Here is a 20664-nt window from a genome sequence, read left to right on the forward strand (position 1 = left end):
AAATCCAGTTCTCCAGATCAGACTCCAACACTCCAAACCACAGCTCTTAACCACTACACAACGCTGGCTAAAGGTCAGCAGTTTGACAACAGAACCAAATGCCTAGGAATGTGAGGGGTTTTCCTCCTTAAAGTTAGACGCTAGATGTTGACAGCCATCTGTCAGGAATGCTCTAGATCTGGATTTCCTGCACTGAGCCATGATTTGGACCCAGATGGTCTACTAGGCCCCTTCCAACTCTGGGATGCCATAGAACTCCATTTTGGTTATGAGGTGTTACCACAAGTTTGGAAGGTGTAAAGGAATATACAGAGATCCCAAATAGGTTAACAATCAGAAATAAACTTCACTAAAGGGGAATAATACAAGAAAGAATGTGGGGGGATTAGAAAATCTGGACAATAATTATAAGTACCAACCATATGAGCAAATTATCCTGCTTGGGCAGAGGAACCGTGAGAAGGCAGTGGACGGGAAAGGGGGAGGAAGGTAGACCACTGAGTAAGTGAGAAAGAAATTTATAGCTACCAATCCTAGGAATCAGGAAGAGTCCAACATTTGTAAAGATGTAATTTGCTTATTGGAATATTACCATTTATTTCCTTGCAGCTTAGTTGTTTAATTGTTCATCAGCTGAGTCTGAAGCAATAAGGTGGGATAGAAATGTTTTAAATAAATACAATTTAAATAAATGAATGACATGGATGCAGGGGCCAGGCACCTGGGCAGCAATTACTTCCAAAACAGGAAAAAGAGAACCATCTGTACAAGGACTCCAGCAGATCACAAGACAAAGGTGGCCTCAAGGACAGCCAGAAGTAAAATTTAGAGAAGGACTCTGTCCCCAATTATAGGGCAAACAGGTGAGACACATGAAGACAAAATATTTTATTTCTGGGCATGGAAACAAAGCAGAGTTGAGAGCTGGGTATGGGCTCAAAATGTACCAATAGGGTAGAATTGGCTTGATCCTAGAGGGGAAAGGATGGGCAAATTCCAACTGTATGAAAGATGGTAACTAGACAACAGAAGCTGGGAATGGCAGCTGGGTGATGTAATAGGTAGGTTACTGATAACAGGTAAGTTCAAGGCAAAGTGGTACACAAGAGGAGAATGTTAATGACAGCAGGGAGTGTATTTTTCTGAAAAAGGCCCACTGATGAAACTAACTAATGATGAAGGGTTCCTAACTATGGTCTGATCATCTCTGAGTCCTGTTTTTTGGGTGAGGCCTTTCCTCAGGTTCCTTGCATCACCCTGATATAGAGCATTACAACTAAAAAGAAGGGGAGAGCAGGCCCTGACACAGGAATGGATGTTTGTATGTGTGGCATTGCTAGAAGGTGTATTCCTTTGCCAAGGAAAGTGGTGCCTTTCTGTCCTCTTGTTCGTGTGTACTTGCTTATGTGTAGAATTCTTCCACTTGCCTTTAAAAAAAGAAGTTTCTATTAGAAGTTCTCAAATGTAAGGAATATCTCATTATTTTTCAAAGGATGAACTAGGGTTTTTTTCAAACTAAAATTAAATTCATTTTTTACTATCATTATTGTTTTATATTGGATGTCTGCAGGCTTTTAGAAAAAGAAATTAGTATTCTGCTGTATTTAAAATGTAATTAAAATATTTCTACTTCTGTGGCAACATAAATAATAAATAGCTACCTCATTGCTTGGAAAATAATTAAAGAGTAATATTCACTTAAAGTATTAGCTGTAAGAAACTGGCATCATTGAGTAAAAATCTGAAGCTTGTTACTTGGTATTTATGGGAATATTATCCAGGCACACTGAGAACTTTGACATAAAAACAATTGCCAGGTGAACTTATCTTGATCAAACTTTTTCACTTACATACAAGACTACTTCCTGATTAGAATGCCTTGTTTTTCTCAAAAATGAATCTCCATCTGACTGGCCAGTTGAGATTTAATTGGCTGTGCAGATTTTTAAAGATGTTGCTTTTGCAGCAGCAGCCACCACAGCACAAGGACTGGGGAAGGCACTGGCAAACCACCCCATAAACATAGTCTGCCTAGTAAACGTCAGGATGTGATGTCACCCCATGGGTCAGGAATGACCTGGTGCTTGCACAGGGGACCTTTACCTTACCTTTTTTTACCCCTGTATTAAGTGGTTACAAGAACTGATCACAAGGCTACCAAGGATCACTGATAGAAACTTAAGCCACACATAGACATCTAAGTAAGACCTAACTCTGAAGTCTTTGTTTTTTCCCCTTTTAATTACATATGTTTTAACAATTGGAGGCAGTGATAGCAGCAGATGTGCATGTATTGGGCTTGGCATCTACAAGAAATCAGTTTAATCATGTTTAAACGGTTGTTTATAGTGCAGTCCTAAGTAAAATTATACCCTTCTAAGTCCAATTGTGCAAATGGATAATTCCAAATTTATTTGAATGTACCCAAACAGCTCAGCAAACAATCAGCCCATAGTGGAGGAGCAAATGGTTTTCTGCGGAAATTTGTGGTACAATATTGGGGTATGATTTTTCCTGGAAACTGTTCCCCCAAGAATTTGCTGGGGGGTGTCAAATTGGGCAACAATCTTTGTTCTGTAAACTGCCTATAGCTATATTATGAAAGGCCTACAGCAACCATTCAGACCTGAAATTAATACAATGTTATACTCTTCAAGAATACTATACCACAATATTGTACCACAAATTTCCCATAGAACCTTGCCGTTTGTTCTTCCATTTCTTGCCATTTGTTCCTCCACTCTTACTGATTGCAATCAGCAAGATGAAAATTGAACTGGCAGGTGATCAAGCATCCCTGATTTTATAAAGCAAAACATAATCAAACTTCATATTTGATATTTCAGTAATTTAGGGCACAATCTCGTACAGTCCACCACGCTGTTCAGCTGTTATCATAGGTTCTCCATGCTGTCACTGCTTGTTGACAAAAATGTTTTATAACAATGTAGTAAGACAAACTGCATGGGAGTAGTCAGTCGATAAGATATGTGAACAATTTGCCACAGAGATCAACCACAATGCACATGCAATTTTAAGGGGCCGAAACATGACAGCCATTGTATGTGATGAGAATCATTACCATGTCTGCAATTTACAATAGACAGATATCTTTGTTTACTAGAAAATTCTGAAAGTAGCATGTCTGTACAAAAAGGGGTACATGAAGTACACCCCCCAAACTATTAGGCTATTTCTACATCACCTATAAAGCTGGGATTTGATTTTTAATTAGCCCAAGATACCCCAATTTCTAGAAAAGATTAAGGTAGGACTTTTGCACATTGAACACTCAAAACTTGAGATATTAGATTTTTCCCATAACTGAGGCCAGTCCTCTAGTGCTAAGCAAACAAATCTTTCCCCCCTGATGCCAGTAATGTGACCTGGCCCTAGTGCTAGTGTGGAGGTATTCCCATACTTCCACATTGCTCAGATGTACTATACAATGGAGCCTGAAAAGGGCAGGGAAATGATTCCCAATGCTTAGGACAAATTGCACCACTATTTTCCTCAGTGATACTTTTACAGAGGAAACGGATTTCATTATTTACTTATTTAAAGTAGCTGTTTTTCAGATGATTAATTTGCTATAAGGAGCACATATTACAGAGCTTTCAAAAGCCATCAAAATAAGTTAAATAACTATATTTATTAAAATAAATAAAAGCAAGCAATAAAACAGTACACAGCACAAATAAGAACCAAGCAGAGCAACAATAGGAGATATATAGTACAGTCTGAATACTATCTTGAGGGAAAGTGATTTCACCTGAAACCAGCAAACAAGAATTTTGTCCTCCCTGAAGACAAAATACATAGAAATGATGGAGGTCTTTAAACTTCTTAAAACTAAACTATCAAGCAGAAATCAAAGTGCTATTAATTAGATATCACTCTGAAGTTATTTTTTAAAATCACAGGGTAAATTTGAACTAGTAAACAACACTTTGCATTTGTTCACCCTTGGTGTATGTTGGTGCCTCTCGTATATCCATGGCTGACTCTACAATGTTTAGGTGGTGACCTAAAGCAGCAGAGTCTGGAGTACCGCAGCTCCTGTCACCATCTTGCCCCCAGCCCCATCATCACTGCTACTGCCCAACCTCCTCATCCAGGGGCCAGAGGAGGACCTGCTGTTCCTTCCTCCCTTGTTGCCCAGGTGTCTTTTTAAACACAGCAAGCCACACAACTAGGCTTCCCGAATAGACTAGAGGGATTGAATACTGGGTGTGCACAGCTTACCACACTGTGTTTATGGATACTTGGAAAACAAGAAGGTAATGAGTGGGAGTGGTGGAAACAGTGGGATGTGGGGGCTAGGGCAGGTGGCTGGGGATACCAACACCTCCTGTATTATAACACCTTGTTATCTCTGACCAGAATTTCCTTTAATTTTTGGATAACCAAATCCAACAACTTAATTTGAAGGAATAGCACTGAAGCCACTACACCAGTCCATTATCACAAACAATATCCTATCCAAGAATATGAATGTCAGCAGAGATTTTTATAATAAACATTCCATTTATATGCCCTTAATACATTGCTGTATAAGCCATTTTGAAATGAAATGAAGAAACTTGGTTGGGATATAAAATGAGTACATCTATGGTAAATTATCATTCCCAACAAGAAAAGGTTTTTAAAGCATTGTGACTGAAATATACTCAAGTTTGATGCAGTAGATAATTTGTGCACTTCACAAAGAAAATAAAACAAAATTGCCTACTGGGCTACCTGTTTCACAGAGAGATGAATGAGACAAAATGACATTCATTTTAGGATAACCCTTGCTAGCTTATTTTCCTGTTAAAATGTTAGCTATTACATTGATTATGATAATTACATTTGTTGAATTACCTTTCCATCTGTTGGTTCTGACAATAGCTTCATCTGCTCATCTTGGTGGGGAGTAGAGGCTAATACAAAAGAAACCTTCCTTCTCAGTTCTCTTTGCAGCTTATCTTTTGTCTGCAACCTGGCAAATTTTACTTAAGCAGGGTGAAAGCCATGGCATTTTTCTTTCCAAATTTATTAAATTAGACTTTTATATTGGCAAACAACAATATCGTTATAAAGTTCCAAGTTTACACTGAAATCTTTATTTCAGAGTGAAATTTCTAAGTGCTAGGTAAACTGAAAGTTTGGTAGTCTTAAAATTATGCCACCCACGCATCCAAGCAGCTACTGAGCAACTGAAAAGGGCAATATGTATTCTGCCCTGAAGGAGCCAGCAGGCAGTGATTATACCCTGTTGAAGACTGAGGCAAAATCTGTATAGTGAAAAAGAGCTGGGATTTATTTTAGTGCTGTCCTGTATTGATTCTTACTTTCAAATGAAATGAAGATAGCTTTTTCTACTTTGCTACATTTAATATCTTATTTACCATTACAAGATTCCTGTGTTACATGAACGTTGGCTTCTCATGCAATTTAACGGAAGTGGTAGATTAGACTGAATCAGGACTGCAGGTGGGGATGCCATTTTTAATCTTCCACCTGCAACCACAAATGGTTGCTCCATGTCAGGCCTTACCAACTCATTCCAACCTCATTCTGTTGCTTGACGGGTTCTAACTTCTTATGTTTCTGCTGTAGTAAAATATAGCCCTGGAAAACTATTAGTGCAGAACAGAAACACCCTAAAAATGATGAAGCTATGGTTCCTGAATGTGTCCACTTCTGAAGAAGACTGGTTCCAGTATGCCATGTTTTGGAGGTCCCCCTACTTTGGAAAGGGAAGACACCAGATTATTGGATGGATGGGACAGCATGACACTACCCAGCAAATCAGGGCAGCACTAGGGCAAGCCTTTTTTTTTTTTTTTTTTTTGCTGGAAGAGCTGTCCCACCCTTCCCCCTTTTAATTGTAAAATGGGATTGGCTTGGTGCTTCTGGCCAAAAGGCAAAAAGGGCAGCTTAACTTTTCAGGAAACTAGAAGCTACTGAATAACCATTCTTGTAAAAACACACACACACACACACAAAAACCGCATTTCAACAGCACATTATTTCCTTAAGGACTTTATCCAAAATACAGGAAGCTTCTGTTGTTGTTCTACAAGGCTACGGTTTATTTATTTCCTGTCTTTCTTCCCAGTGGGGTCCCAAATGGCTTACATCTCAATTTTATCCTCACAACCACCCCGTAAGGTAGGTTAGGCTGAGAGTGTGTGAGTGGCCCAAGATCACTCAGCAAGCTTCCACAGCAGAGTGGGGATTCAAACTTGGGAGTCTCCCAAATCCTAGTATGCTGCTGAAACCACACTGGTTTATGTGTATTGTCAGTTTAACAGCACTAGCAAATTGATAATTATTTGGCTTCAATTATAACATCCTGTCTAATCACCTGTGGCACAGCTGTCTAGCTCTGGGGCCAGTGATCAGGCCACTCTGGCCATCCTCAAAGTGAAGACACTTCAGCCAGCCAAGTTCCCACATAATTTCCAGCACATAGAGAGCACAGCAAATGCAACCAGTCTGCATAACTAGTTCAGCTAATAGAATATTTTAAGTGGATGCCAACTCACATGCTGTGAGTATGAGCCATGGTTTCAACTTGTGTGCTGTTCAGTACTTAATCTGTAAAACACTCAATGAACATACTTTGTTACACTGAGATGCTGAGGTTATTCTTTCAGTTACAGTAAAGGTTTATCACCTGATGTGAAGCAGCTACTCCCAAACAATGTGTGGTGCCAAGGTTATTAAGTTAAGTACAGAAGTAATGTTGATCAAAAATACTTGTTAGGAAAGGAAACCATTCTATTTCCTGAGGTCTGTAGTGCTATTAGAAACCAGTATTGCATGCAAAATATTTGCATATCAGCTCTTGCTGTTACACAAATCTTTGCTACCCATCTTGATCTATCTCTCTTAATTTTTTAACTCACACTGCCCTGCACAGAGAGCTGGCATTTTGCTCCTCTCTGCTATTTAGGCCTCACTTCTGGAAGACTGGACTCCTCTGTCCGAACAGATTCCACTGCTGTGTCCTATTTTCCCCACATTTTACACTTTTTTTTAACTTAAAAGTAACCCCCGCTCCAAACTGGAGTATCTCTGCTCAATTTGTTGTTGTTATATTGCTAATGTAGATAAGGAACATGCTTTGTCTGTCCTTTGATTTAGCATTTGCTAAAAAATTTTTAGGAAAGTCCCCCCCACTGTTGTACCAAATCCCTCAATAAACGCCATATATTCCTTTTAAAACCTTTAAATCGGGTCTCTGTCTTCCTTTTCCTACTGAAAACATGCTACTGCCACTTCTTTAGGTAAAAGGTCCCAATTTTCTGCTCCCTGCACAAACAAGTAGTCTGAATACTTTATGCATTTGTGGGGATGTGGTAACATCAGCTCTGGAGCTTCTCCAAGATGTCACCTGCCCTCACTTCTACATGTCAGATGTATTTAGTCTACTGCAACCTTTTACTTGTTGACTTTTACTCTGGTTCACCCGCAAGAGCCAACAAATTCATAAAGGCATTGATCCAAAAGTGCAGTTTTAATTATTACTGATTAGGAAAAGATTCTTCTCAAGTATTCACTAAGATGAGCTTTAGTCATCTGCTAGCACTGAACAGTACAATACAGCCAAAGTCATGCTGCCAGATGCTTAAGTTGTCTAAATGTGTAAACAATATGGCACATACAGCAGCTGTTGAAATGTCAAAAAAATATGGGTGTTTTTTAGTAGTAGCTGAAGAATTTTTCCTCAATTGGTTCTTGTAGGTTATCCGGGCTGTGTGACCGTGGTCTTGGTTTTGCCAGCAGCTGTGGCAGGCATCTTCAGAGGAGTAACACTGAAGGACAGTGTCTCTCAGTGTCAACCCCTTTCTGACTATATATTACTCTTCCTACACACTTGACACTGAGAGACACTGTCCTTCAGTGTTACTCCTCTGAAGATGCCTGCCACAGCTGCTGGCGAAATGTCAGGAAAGAAAATACCAAGACCACGGTCACACAGCCCAGATAACCTACAAGAACCAATGAACTCTGACCGTGAAAGCCTTCGACAATTTTTCCTCAACTTCAGAAATTGATTGGATTTGACAACTTATATTTGGTTTTTCTTATTATTACTTTTTACATTTTACTTTTGTATTTATTTTTTCTCTAGAGAACATTAGACTTCTTGGCATCTAAATTTTATTGTTTGTGACCAAAAGCTATAGCATCTTTTGGAATTTTGTCATACTGCAAGTTGACAACACAAAATTCAAATATAAACAGATGTTTTTGGATGGATAGGATAAAGATAGAATGTACATGATAAAATACCATGATTTTTTAAGAGTGCCAGAATGAAGTAGTGTTAAATATGAAACTGTACTTTCAATACTGGGTTCAAATCCCTATTCAGCTTTCAAATTAATAGGTGATCTTTGGATAATTATTATCTCTCAGCCCAACCTGCCTCACAATTTTATGTAGCAAAAATAAGGAAAAAAATACATATGTTGCTTTTGGAGTAACAGAGGATACAAATGTGATAAATAATTAAATTTAACAAAAACGTTCTTTTTCTGTTGGGGACTATCTGATATTATTTTTAAAAACATTTTGCATCTGTGTAATATAGGAATACATCTATCACATATGTGCAAATTCTTCATCTAGATATACCATTTGAAATATGTTTTATGTAGCAGATCCCAAGTTAATGACAACAAAATATATATTGCCAGTTTTTAAAGGAACCAACTGATAGTGCAGCAGTAGAATAAAAGGGAATATAATAAATGGAGTAAATGTAAGAAACAGTATGCTTTGATAAATACACAAAATGTGTTAAGCCAGTGGTTTTCAGTCTTTTGGAAGTGGGACCCAATTCTAAGTTTACTTTACCTTTGGGACCCACCCCCATCAGAATATAGACAAAGGCCATGCTTCTTTGTTACTCTTACTGGATTTATGTGCAACCCTTGATACAGCAGATCATGCCATCTCGCTGAGATGTTTGGAGGCAAAAGTAGGTATCAGGGGAAGTGCCTTGGACTGGTTTAAACAGTTCTTCACATATTGAACTCAAAGAGTTGTCATGGGAGACCAGCTATCTTCAGTGTGGGAGTTGTCCTGTAGGGTTGCACAGGGCACAATCTTATTCCACATGTTATTCCACCTCTATGTAAAGCCTTTAGGAGAATTCATTCATAGCTTTGGAATTGGATGATACCTTGCTCTGTCTCTCTCTATCAAAATCCCATAGTGATGTGGTAAAGGTCATGACTGCTGTGGTTAAATGGTTGAAAGTGAACAAATTTAAACTGAACTGCATAGGTCTCCCCTCAAAATCAGCTCAGAAACTCCAGGTGGTGCAGAATGCAACACATTGGTTGTAGTTGAGATAGGGTCGCCAACTGCCAGGTAGTAGCTGGAGATCTCCTGCTATTACAACTGATCTCCAGCCGATAAAGATCAGTTCACCTGGAGAAAATGGCCGCTTTGGCCATTGGACTCTATGGCATTGAAGTCCCTCCCCTCCCCAAACCCCGCCCTCCTCAAGTTCCGCCCTAAAAACCTCCCACCGGTGGCGACTTCCGGTGCTGACGCTGGGCTGATTGCCACGTCCTCCCAGGGGCTCCTGGGGAGAATCCAAGTTTGCGTGTAATTTGGGGTGTTTTACCGCACCCCAATCCAGCCCTTGCAAGTGGGCTGAGAAGCAGGAATTCCCTGCAGCCATTTTTGCGGTTTGATCTCCTGAATACTCCGAGGAAGCTTTATTAAGTCCCCCGGAGTTTCAGACGTTTGATCCCGTGGGCACGAAGGGATTGAAATCGCCAGCGCGCAACTTCGGCTTTAGAATCTACCCTCCAGCACCTTATAAACATCATAAGGACTACATCAAGATTAAAACCTCACCTCCAGACGCCCAAGTGAGTAGATAAGAATCCTTCGCTTTTCACTGGCGTTATCGAATAACAGGGGGTTGAAGAAAACATTCCTAGTAACCGTTTCCCTCCCTTAATTGAACTGGATGATTTTGCTGCATGAGATCCATCAGACAAAGCAGCAGGAGCCTTATCAAACTGATCAACTTAAACTAAAACAACGAGCTTGAATGATTGACGTAAGATCTGCCAATCCGACGCGTTCTTAAAGGAAGGGGAGGGAGAAACCTTTGAGAATTTGCTTGGGGTAAAAAAGGTCTTCCAGCCACGTTTTACAACAAAGAGGATTTCTTGACCGGAAGACTCTGTGCTTCATTCAATATCCCTCTCTATTGTTCTACAAGCAAATCAACAGGAAGAAGGTCGTAGGACCGAAAATTCGTCTTACTCGTGTTACACCAAAACAATTCCTGAAGGTAACAACCATAGAGAAGAGACGATAGAAGGTCCGCGATGAGGCAACTCCTGGAATACTTCCTGGTTCTGCCGATCTAGAGCGTCTGGTAAAACTCGTTGGTATTTTCAACTTTAAAAAGTTATTTTAAGCTTAAATACTCACTTCTTCAACCTGAAAAGATATTAAGCTGGTCAATGAAATATTCTCTATCAACTACATGTAATGGACTCCTGCTAGATGACCATCAATTTTTTAACTATGTTACATATGTAAATGTCTGGAACCTCTCCCTGATCTGGCTAAATTCATAGCCCTGCCCTTATGAAATTAAAGGAAACTTTACAGAATTTAACCATGGGGAAAAAAGTACAGGACATGCTTGCTAAACATTCTGAGGCGACAATTAAACAAGTAAAACAGATATCAACACAGATGGCTCAACTGATTTCAATGATGATGACTCTTGACCAATCATCACAGGTATGTAATCAGAAGTTGGATCTGGTTACAGAAGACATAAAAGTCATGAAAATTCAAATGATGGCCACAAATACAGACATACAAGTAAAGGATTCTTCTGTCCAAAAAGTCATGGAAGAATACAAGGATACAAAGAAGAAGACAGAAGTCCAAGAAGGTAACCAGCTGGTGACAAAGAGATCAGACATACAAGAAATGGACTTTTCATCTAAAAAAGTCATGGAAGGACGTGTGGATATAAGGAAGAAGAGAGCAGGTCAAGGAACACAGATTGAAGCCATGATGGAAATGAAGCCCAGAAAGAATTATTTTTGGATACTCACCCTGTCTGAGGAAATGAGAGAGAATAAAGAAATCCTGTTCCCATACCTGACTGACTTATTTCAGTTGCAGAAGGAAGTATTAGACCATGGTTAAAGGACTGATTTAAATATGATTGCTGGATTGGAAGGCTTTGACAGTGTGGATGGGTGGCATGGCTATTAACGATGTAGTGGAATTAAGATTTAGACATCATTTTGGGATTATGTAAACAAGTCCTCCTTATATAGACTATCAATTGATATAAAAGTATACTGGAATATGTGATTATTACTTTAAGGAAAATGTTGGAATGTACTAAGGATATTGGTTTTTTCTCCTTTTTTTATAAGGGGTGGACTTATGATATGGATTTGGGATATGATTTACACTGAAATAAGATCGATTAAACAGGAAATATCCCTAAAATATTGGAGAGGATGTTGTTTAGTATGATTAAATTTATGTTATACTGGCTGCAATCTTATGCAGCCAAATGGAAAGGGACAAAGGTTTCAGAATAAAGGGATTAAATTATTTAAATGTTAGAACTGGTGGAGTTGGAGAAACTAGGGAAAAGGGGAGAATTGAAGGAATCATTGTGATAATGTATAAGATCTGGGAAAAATGGAAGGTTACTTTTTACTCTGATCCAGAATGTAAAATTTTATATAACATGAAACTTTAGAATGAGATTAATACTAGGATCAGAATATGTTAACGAAGGATAATAACACTTCATTAAGAGGTAGATGGAGGTGATGGGGAAGTCGATTTATTTTTTATGTTTAATGGTAATCAAGACAACAATTAATGTAATTGTGATTGTGATATTATTTTTACATTGTTGTTAAAATTATGAAGAATTTATAGTTTTAAAAAACCAATAAAAATTTATATTAAAAAAAAAAACCCTCCCACCGGTGGCGAAGAGGGACCTGGCAACCCTAAGTTGAAAGCTAGATGGAGCATGCATATTTCAGCCATTCTGCGGTCACTCCATTGGCTGCCCATCAGCTATTGAGCTCAATTCAAGTGATTCACTATCACTTCTAAAGTCCATTGTGGCCTTCAACCCTGATATGTACAAAACCGCCTCTCCACCTATGTCCACAACTTTGCTCCATACCTTTGCTCCTGTGAGTGGGGCCTTCTGTAGATGCCACCCTGCAGATGGGCAAGATCAACAACTGCCCATACATATTTCTTCTCTGAATAGCCCCCACCCAAGTAATAGCCTGCCTGAGGAGATCAGGAAGGCTCCCATGCTCCTGGCATTTTGCAAGCAAACAGAATTGTACGAGAGGGCATTTTGATAAAGGAAATAGGGCTACAAACATTATAACAGATTGGCCCAGGAAAATGCATTTTGGCTTGGAAATGCTTTGGAAGCACCAAATATCTTTGTTTTCCCAAAACGCCTATACCACGATGTTTTTCTTTATGTTGTTTCAAAAACGGCAATCCAAGGGGTGCGTTCAGTTACATAAGCTATTCAATTCTCTTCCCCTCTTTTTGCAACACCCAATGAAAAGCCTTTCTCCTCCCATCCCACCTTCCCCCTCCCCTCCTGTTTGTATCCGCCAATCAATGAGGGGGAAGGAATGCAGGAGGGCAAGGGCTGAAAAAGCAGTGAAATTGCTGCAAGATGCAGATGGGGAGGGGGAAGCAGCAGGAGGAAAGAGGGAGAGAGACTGAGGGATAGAGAGCGCGCCCGCACACACACACAAGTCAGGGCTCACCTGCTGGCACAAAGCTCCTCCCCGCCTGTTCCTCTCTTTCTCCCGCTGCCGGGGTTGAGCGTGGCTCCCTGCTCTTAATTTTTTTTTCATGTGCTCGTCCCAGCGCAAGAATGCAAGATCATTGGACCAATGCCTGAAGGGACGGCAGCTCTGTAATTAGCACTGTGCAAGGAAGGCTCATTTTGGGTTTTTTTCGGGGGGAGTGCCTGCATAGGTTGTGATTAGGGTTTCCCTGCCATGCATATTAGGCAATTTTTAATGGCATACAATGCTCCTTCGAATCAATGATATCGCACAGGTGTGAAACAAAGCAAGGGGAGGGGAGGCGGGGAAGCATCAGCGACGTAGACATGATGCAGTGCTCCCCAACACTCCTCCTCCTCTAAACGTTTCGGACTATTACTTTGGAGGTGCGATCTGACAATAAACTGTCTTGGGAGCAGTCTTAACAGGCACGGTGCGATACGGAATGAAGAATACGCATCCAAAACACACACACCGAGCACGATGATACTATGCTGTAAATTGTTGGTGCATTAGACCTTTCAGTGAGAAAGGAGGACTATTAGTATGTAATAAAAGAAAGAACTTCCATACTACTTTCCCCCACAGCATAAAGTGCAGAACCCCCACATCAGTTAACACTGAATGGGTTTCTATTTTACATTTTAAATATTTATAAATATATAAAATTATTGCTTTATATTTTTAAATATAATATACACGAACCTTCTTATGAAGCCACAAGCTGCAGAAGCCACAAATTGCTACCTTACTAGCTTGCCTCTATATCTCTCTGTAGCCTTCCTCAGTCATTGAGGGAGAATTTCTTTCTCTTACACTTCTCTAAGCCGCAATCCATGTGCTTGAGGACCTGCTACTCTTGGCTGTTCTTCACTGTGGGTTCAGAGATCTGCCTCCTGGGTTGCAAGTGAAACTTTCAAGCAAAAGTGAGGTGTGGACACTTCTATCAGGCTGAGACATGGTGTTTGCTGTAGCCAGCATCCTAACCAGCTTCACTGAGTGATGTAGCTGTCTTATGGATAGGGGGATCCAAGTCTCCCTGTGAAGCCAGCTATTCTACTACAGTTGTGGTGACAACAACATAGCTTGACATGGGAAGGCATTTCCCTGCAAGAGACAGGCTGCAGTCCAAATTTACTGGAAAGGGGCTGAGTGCCTGGCTCAGTTGGTGGCATAAATAGCATGTGTCATTGCAGCCCACTGTTGCTATCAAGACTCCAATATGGTTTGCCTCCCTCCTCCCACCCATTTTGAGGACATGACCAGCTTCTCTGTGTAGCCCATTTCCTTCACAAAAGGAAGACTGGGTGAGATGGTGCATTCACAGCAGCTCTCAGCATCACATCTGTTTTGGCCCTGTGGTCTAATATTCTGTATTTTTCTTTAAAAATGCACATGTAAACTATATTAGAGGACCCTTTATTTAAATTGTTCTATAAGAAAATCAGGTATCAAGTAAAATACCTGAGTAAGACTGGGAAATCCAAGATTCCTGCATCCATTACAGGGTGTCAGAGCTTCCCACAATCCTGTAGGTCCACAACTATTTTCACCTCCATCTTCTTCTTCCTCTTCTGCTGGTGATGGATTAGTTGAAGATGGTCTCTAGAGATAAAGAAGCAGGACTTTCGTAATTAAGTATACTATAGTAATAAAAAGGCAATCTGTCTTATTTTTAAAACTTCAGAAAAATATTTTAAACTGTCTAATAAAATAGACAAAATTAGATTCTATGAACTGTGCACGGAGGAGTTTCTGGAACTGATCTTTCCCCTTTCTTCTTCCTGTACCCTGTGAAATAATGCACCTGAAGGTTGTGAGATCCTCAGTTATAGAGTGGAATGCAGTGCGGTGGACTATAGCAAGAAGGGAATATTGACAGAAATCATCCACTCTACACCCAAGTTAGTTATTCCAGAAGCACAGCAACCATTCATTCAAGGGATGGGCAGGCAATCTCTGCAGTCCCCAATGCTGCATCTCAATTTGAGTCTGAGGATCTTCTGACACTCAGGACTAGCTTTCCAGGGACCTCAGGAGATTCTTGGGAAAGGTGGGGGGGGGGGGGTAGCCATTCTGTGATTCTTCCTTCCTGGGTCCAAATACTGCAAATTACGGTAATTGGAATTCAATATACCCTCCTGAACTGAATATTGTAACTGTACTACTTTAATACAACAGGCACATAGCAAACATCTTAGTAAATATTAGTTGAATTATTTTTTGCAATAAAATGTGTAGAATCTTTGGGTTCAATATACTTAAATACAACATATTTAAAAGAACATTTACCATAATAGTAGTATTTATTTCCTGTATTTTTTTCTTCATCATTCTGCTGTGACTACCCAGACCATAATATATCAAAGAAGCTGGCCAAACATTTAAATAGGCTTAACCTTACCTACTGTGTTGGACTGTGGCCCTAGTCTTCCAGCCAGATTAACCTCCTTTGTGTATTTAAATCTTCTTTCATTGTTAAAGTTTTCATTAGAAAACCATGTAGGATTAATAGTTTCTTTTTGCAGCTGCAGAAACCTGTAACAATGTACAAGTTCTCTTTTCTCCTTTGCAGCTTCATTGGGATGTCAAATGAATTACATAAGATTCTTCACAGAACAAGGAACATACAAAACTATTGTTTAACAGAAATGTTTTTAACACAAGAGGTAGTTTCTTTTGGAGCTTGCAGGCATATATAAGAAAGCAGCTCACTGGCCAGATTTAAACATTAAATTGGACTTTCTCAGCTAAATAAGCTTCATGTCTTTCACTACATGACTTTCACTGTTATAATCCCGAATTTTAAAAACACTTGCTTAACTGCTGTGTATTTGTAAATTCATTTTCAAAACATTTCTTAATGTGTTACTTCATTAAAAAAAATTGACAGTGAAGTGGTACCACATTATATGTTGCCATAGAAACAAGCAATCTTGTTCACGTTATTAGGATGGCAATGTGAACTTTGCAGAGTATGGAGTTTGAAGGATTTAAATATATTGCTCATATTGCTATACAGAAGCAATATTCGGATTATAAATCTTGGCAATCTACAGATGAGTGTCAGATGTACCATCTATCTACATTTTTATAATTAGATTCAATCTTTGAAAATATAATGTTAGAAACATTTTAAGCATTGTGCCAAAGGAATGCAAAGCAATTACTCAATAAAAGAAAAACACTTCCATTTAGGGACTACATATGAAACAGGAAGAGTCATCTTTGTATCTCATCACAATGGACACAACATCCCTTTCCTCTAATCTTAATGCTGGCTGTTTCATTAACTCCAAGTTTCTAGTTCATATTCTGAAACTCTTTGCCTGCTTCAGTCATTCTAAAAAAAAGACAGAAAACTTTCCAATGTTTTTTTTTCCCCTGCAGAAAAAATTCTCTTTCTAAAGATGGTTTAACAGAATTAATAAGAATTATTGGATGCCATTGTTGCTACAGTATTATTCTGGTGATTATCCCTAAGAATTGGGTAAAAGATTAGGTTGTGATTTATTGATTTTATTTATTTATGTGCTTATTTATGCCCTTCCTTTATTTCCAGTGGGCTGCCAAACTGCTAACATTGTTCTCCTCTCCTCAAGTTTATCCTCACAACAACCCTGTCAGGCTGAGACTGTGTAACTGGACCAAGGTCACCAAGCAATCTTCCATGGCAGAGTGGGGATTCAAATCTGGGTCTCCCCAGATCATAACCTGACACTGCAACCACTACATTACAATAGTTCTCGGTGGGGGGGGAATAAAATCACAAATACAGATAAAAATCCAAATCAAGAATCAAGTTGTGAATTTCACCTGATTGGCTTTCAAGACAGATCAAAACCAAAGCCAAATTCTTACTTATATGTCTTCTCTCACATGGGGGAAGGGACATTGTAGCCAGCACAAGAGGACAGAAACTGGTCTGCTCATTCTCACAGCTTCTTCTCCTCCTGAATCCTTCCAGGGATGCTGTTGGTTAGCCATTGGGTTGGCAGGGTCACAGCACTTCTCCACCCTGCCGCAGTTCATCAGTAAGTCTGAGGATTCCTCTGCTCTTGTACAACATGCTATATTGTCTTTAAATTATTTTCAGTATTATTTTCAGAGTCAAGCTGCTCAAGGAGGGCAGCATCCACTTCCTCACCCTAGTCAGGAGGTCCGTAGCAGGCTCCAACCACACTTCTGTTTGTCCTTCCTTCCCTTATACTCACCCAGATATTTTCAGCTGGGCTGTCAATCTCCTCCTCCAGTATTTCTTGACAAGCAAACCCTCTCCTCTCATACAGCACACTCTGCCACCTCTTTGACCTTTTTGATTTTTCTTGAACAACTCATATCCATCCACTACTACATTCCAGCCATGGGAATCGTCCCCAAGTCTCTCTCTCTCTGTGTAAAGTGCCTTCAAGTCGCAACCGACTTATGGCGACCCCTTTTGGGGTTTTCATGGCAAGAGACTAACAGAGGTGGTTTGCCAGTGCCTTCCTCTGCACAGCAACCCTGGTATTCCTTGGTGGTCTCCCATCCAAATACTAACCAGGGCTGACCCTGCTTAGCTTCTGAGATCTGACGAGATCAGGCTAGCCTGGGCCATCCAGGTCAGGGTAATGCCTACTAAATCATATCCCTCTCCCTCTGACTGCATTAGAAGCTTAAGCTCTTCCTTCTTATTGCCCAAGCTTTGGGCATTGGTACATAGACACCTGAAGCTCTGCACCTTTGTCTCCTTTAGACCCGACCCTCCCAGGTGGGCCTCTGATGTTTGCTCTCCATTTAAATCCCTATGTTAGTCATCTCCTTCCCCTTGTGGTATTATTTTAAAGCTCTCCTTATGAATCTCTCCAGGTTTCTTCCAAAAACATTCTTCCCCGACCTTGAAAGGTGAATTCCATAGCGTACTAGTAGGTCATCATCCAGAAAACCTAGCCCGTGGTCCCAGAATCCAAATCTGGTCTACAATATCTTTCATTTTTGCCCCTGGCAAGCAACACACCTCTCAGGCCATGGGGTCAGGCCTGGATATCATCTATATGCACAGCTGGACTGGAGTTTCGGGCTGGGATGTGGATGACACCCAGCTGTATCTGTTGATGGGTGGCCAGCTGGACACTGTCCAAGAAAATCTAGCCAGGAGTCTGGAGCCTGTGGTGATCTTAATGAAAATGGAACCCAACAAGTCTTCATAATAGGACAGTATTTCTGATAATTCTTAAAACCGATGAAAATTTCCTTTGTTAAATCACGATATGGAATTAAAATGATAATTTTTCCAGTGCACACTCCTAATATGTATCCATGTAGTAATGATACCACATCAACAGATAGTATGAGAATATTACTCATATAAACAAAAGTAGAAATCTAGTACAACATATTTGAAAGCCAATTACTTCTAAAACAGTTTCCCCCCCCCCCCTTTTGCTTTCTACTGTGAAAGCGAGGGTGGATAAGTGGGTGGTAGAATGATGGGGCTTATAGAAAATGCATTATTCTTCATGCTTCAGCTGGGAACAGAGATTAAAGAAGCAGGGAAAATCATATGATAAGTGAGTAGGCAGTGGTCACCATTTTATTATCTTCTTGCCAGCTTACATTATTTTTGTTTTAAAATACATTCTTTTCATAGGAAAATGAGTAACTGCCAAGTGCAGTCAATTGCTTCTTCAAGACATCTTTGCCTTACAGAAACGATGTCTGACTGTAGAAGGGAAAACCTATGCAAAGCTATGATTCCATCGGCTTTAGATAAATGCTGAGGATAGATGGTTAAGAATAGAAAGCATTTGCACTGAATCACTTGTAGCAGGGATAATTCAGACATTACATTTCTTTTTTCATTAAAGTCATTTTATCATTCATTTGATTGTTTTTCCACCTGGCTTTTCAGCAGTGCCCTTAAAGCAGCTTACAAAGCAGAAACACATATCAAAATACGTATAAATTCATCAGTATAACTTACAAACTTTGAAAAGTCAAATACAAAAAATCAAAAAATCTTAACAGGTGAGCCTACATTCGTTGTTATTGCTTCTAACCTGAGTGCCAAACTAGACATTAGAGCAACCATGAGTTTGCCCTGTGGCTGCTGCCATTTTAGGGAAGAATTTGACCCTTTAAAAAACCACAAACGACATGGGGAGGGGGAATCAGGTAATCTTGTTCCTGCCTATACCATTTCAAATACTGAAACAGTCCCCAATGGCTGACATAAACAGCCACAAACCAAAGGGCTACTGCAATCACACAAGTTGTGTTGTCAGTGATGGCCTGGTTGATGCATTACATTTAGACACATGTCTGGCACAGGGCTCATCACAGCCCCTAGCCCTTCTCCTCCAGACAAAAGGCAGCCTCCTGGTCACCTGCAGCACACTTAGTAGCAGGAGACAAGCAAGAAGGCAATGGAAAACAGCAACAGCTCTCTGGAGGTCATGCCAGTCGGGAAGAGGCCTGGCCGGAGCCAGGAGGGGCAGTTTTGGAGCAGCAGGCAAGGAGACTAAGCCTGGCAGTGACTGTTGCTGGGGGGGGGGGGGATGATGGGTATGGGCACGCCAGAGAGGAAAATGGAGGAGGGAGAGAACTTCTCAGAGCCTCTGGCTGGCATACAAACAGGCAGAAGGAAGGACCCAAAGGAAGACAGCATGGCTTTCTTCCTTCTATCACTGCTGGGTGGGTGGTACCAGGGCTGGATTGGGCCCAGGCCCTGGAAAAGATCATATAAAAGGGTAAGCTCAACCCAGACCAGGGGGTTAGGAAGGACTGTGCACGCAGGCTGAGGCAGAGAAAGGGGGGAAGCCAAGGACACAAGGAGCCCACAACTTTAGTTATTTGATACAGAACTTTCCTTTCTTTCCTCTTCTTTCAATTAAAAAAACCCTTAAGAAAAATAGCCAACTGGTTGCCAGAGTAAAAAACAGCAAGAATATGTCTTCATTAACACACACTGGTCAGGACAAATGCATTGAAACACCAGTTTGCAGAACCTTAAATTAATTGCTCTCGGGATCCAGGCCCTGCTTGCTAGCCTTAACCATGCTGCTAGATCCAAACTCAGTATCTGCCATTTAAGATCCATTTAAGATCCCTGCTTAGCATCGTGTGCAATACAGCTGCCTGCCTGCGTATCAATTCCTGAACTCACCTGTGCCATGACTGCTTTCTGCAGACCCATCCCCACTAGGGTTGCCAACCTCCAAGTACTAGCTGGAGATCTCCTGCTATTACAACTGATCTCCAGCCAATAGAGATCAGTTCACCTGGAGAAAATGGGCGCTTTGGCCATTGGACTCTATGGCATTTAAGTCCCTCCTCTCCCCAAATCCCACCCTCCTCAGGCTCCGTCCCAAAAACTTCCTGCCAGTGGCAAAGAGGGACCTGGCAACCCTAATCCCCACCAATGGATAACAACTCATGTCTGATCAAGAACAGAAGTGTATATAGTAAGTCTACTTTCTCAAGCTGGAACTCAAATCACTCACTCCTTTCACATAAAAAGTAATGTAATCCTTGGCCAATGCCCACATCCCTTAACAAGCACTCATTCCAGCAACCTGCCTATGCACACCCACTCTACCTCCCTGTTCCTCCTCCAGCTTTCAGGGGTTTGAGCAGCTTTTTGACTGTGTATATTGATTTAAATGGTGTACAATATTGTTTTTAATTTGTTGCTGGACACTTATGAGGTTATTGAATCCTTGCAGCTTTTGCTGCTTTGTTAGTTGCCTGGCATCTCAGACAGAACATAAATCAATATTTTAAATAAATCAATTTCTCTTCCCTCTCCCTTGTTTTATTTAACTGATATGCAACTGCTCCCAGCAAC

General features: G+C 40.4%; 1 protein-coding gene across 11 annotated transcripts in view; it reads right to left on the reverse strand.

The window, feature by feature from the left end:
• Nucleotides 1-20664, reverse strand: part of ANKS1B (ankyrin repeat and sterile alpha motif domain containing 1B) — a 432983-nt gene that overhangs the window by 328864 nt on the left and 83455 nt on the right. For all 11 annotated transcript variants that reach the window (XM_056845975.1, XM_056845973.1, XM_056845974.1 and 8 more), the window contains one exon: nt 14304-14444. In XM_056845975.1, the coding sequence (XP_056701953.1) occupies nt 14304-14444 (141 nt within the window). The remainder of the gene's footprint in view (nt 1-14303; nt 14445-20664) is intronic.

Source organism: Euleptes europaea, chromosome 3, assembly GCF_029931775.1.
Source record: "Euleptes europaea isolate rEulEur1 chromosome 3, rEulEur1.hap1, whole genome shotgun sequence".
Classification (NCBI taxonomy): domain Eukaryota; kingdom Metazoa; phylum Chordata; class Lepidosauria; order Squamata; family Sphaerodactylidae; genus Euleptes; species Euleptes europaea.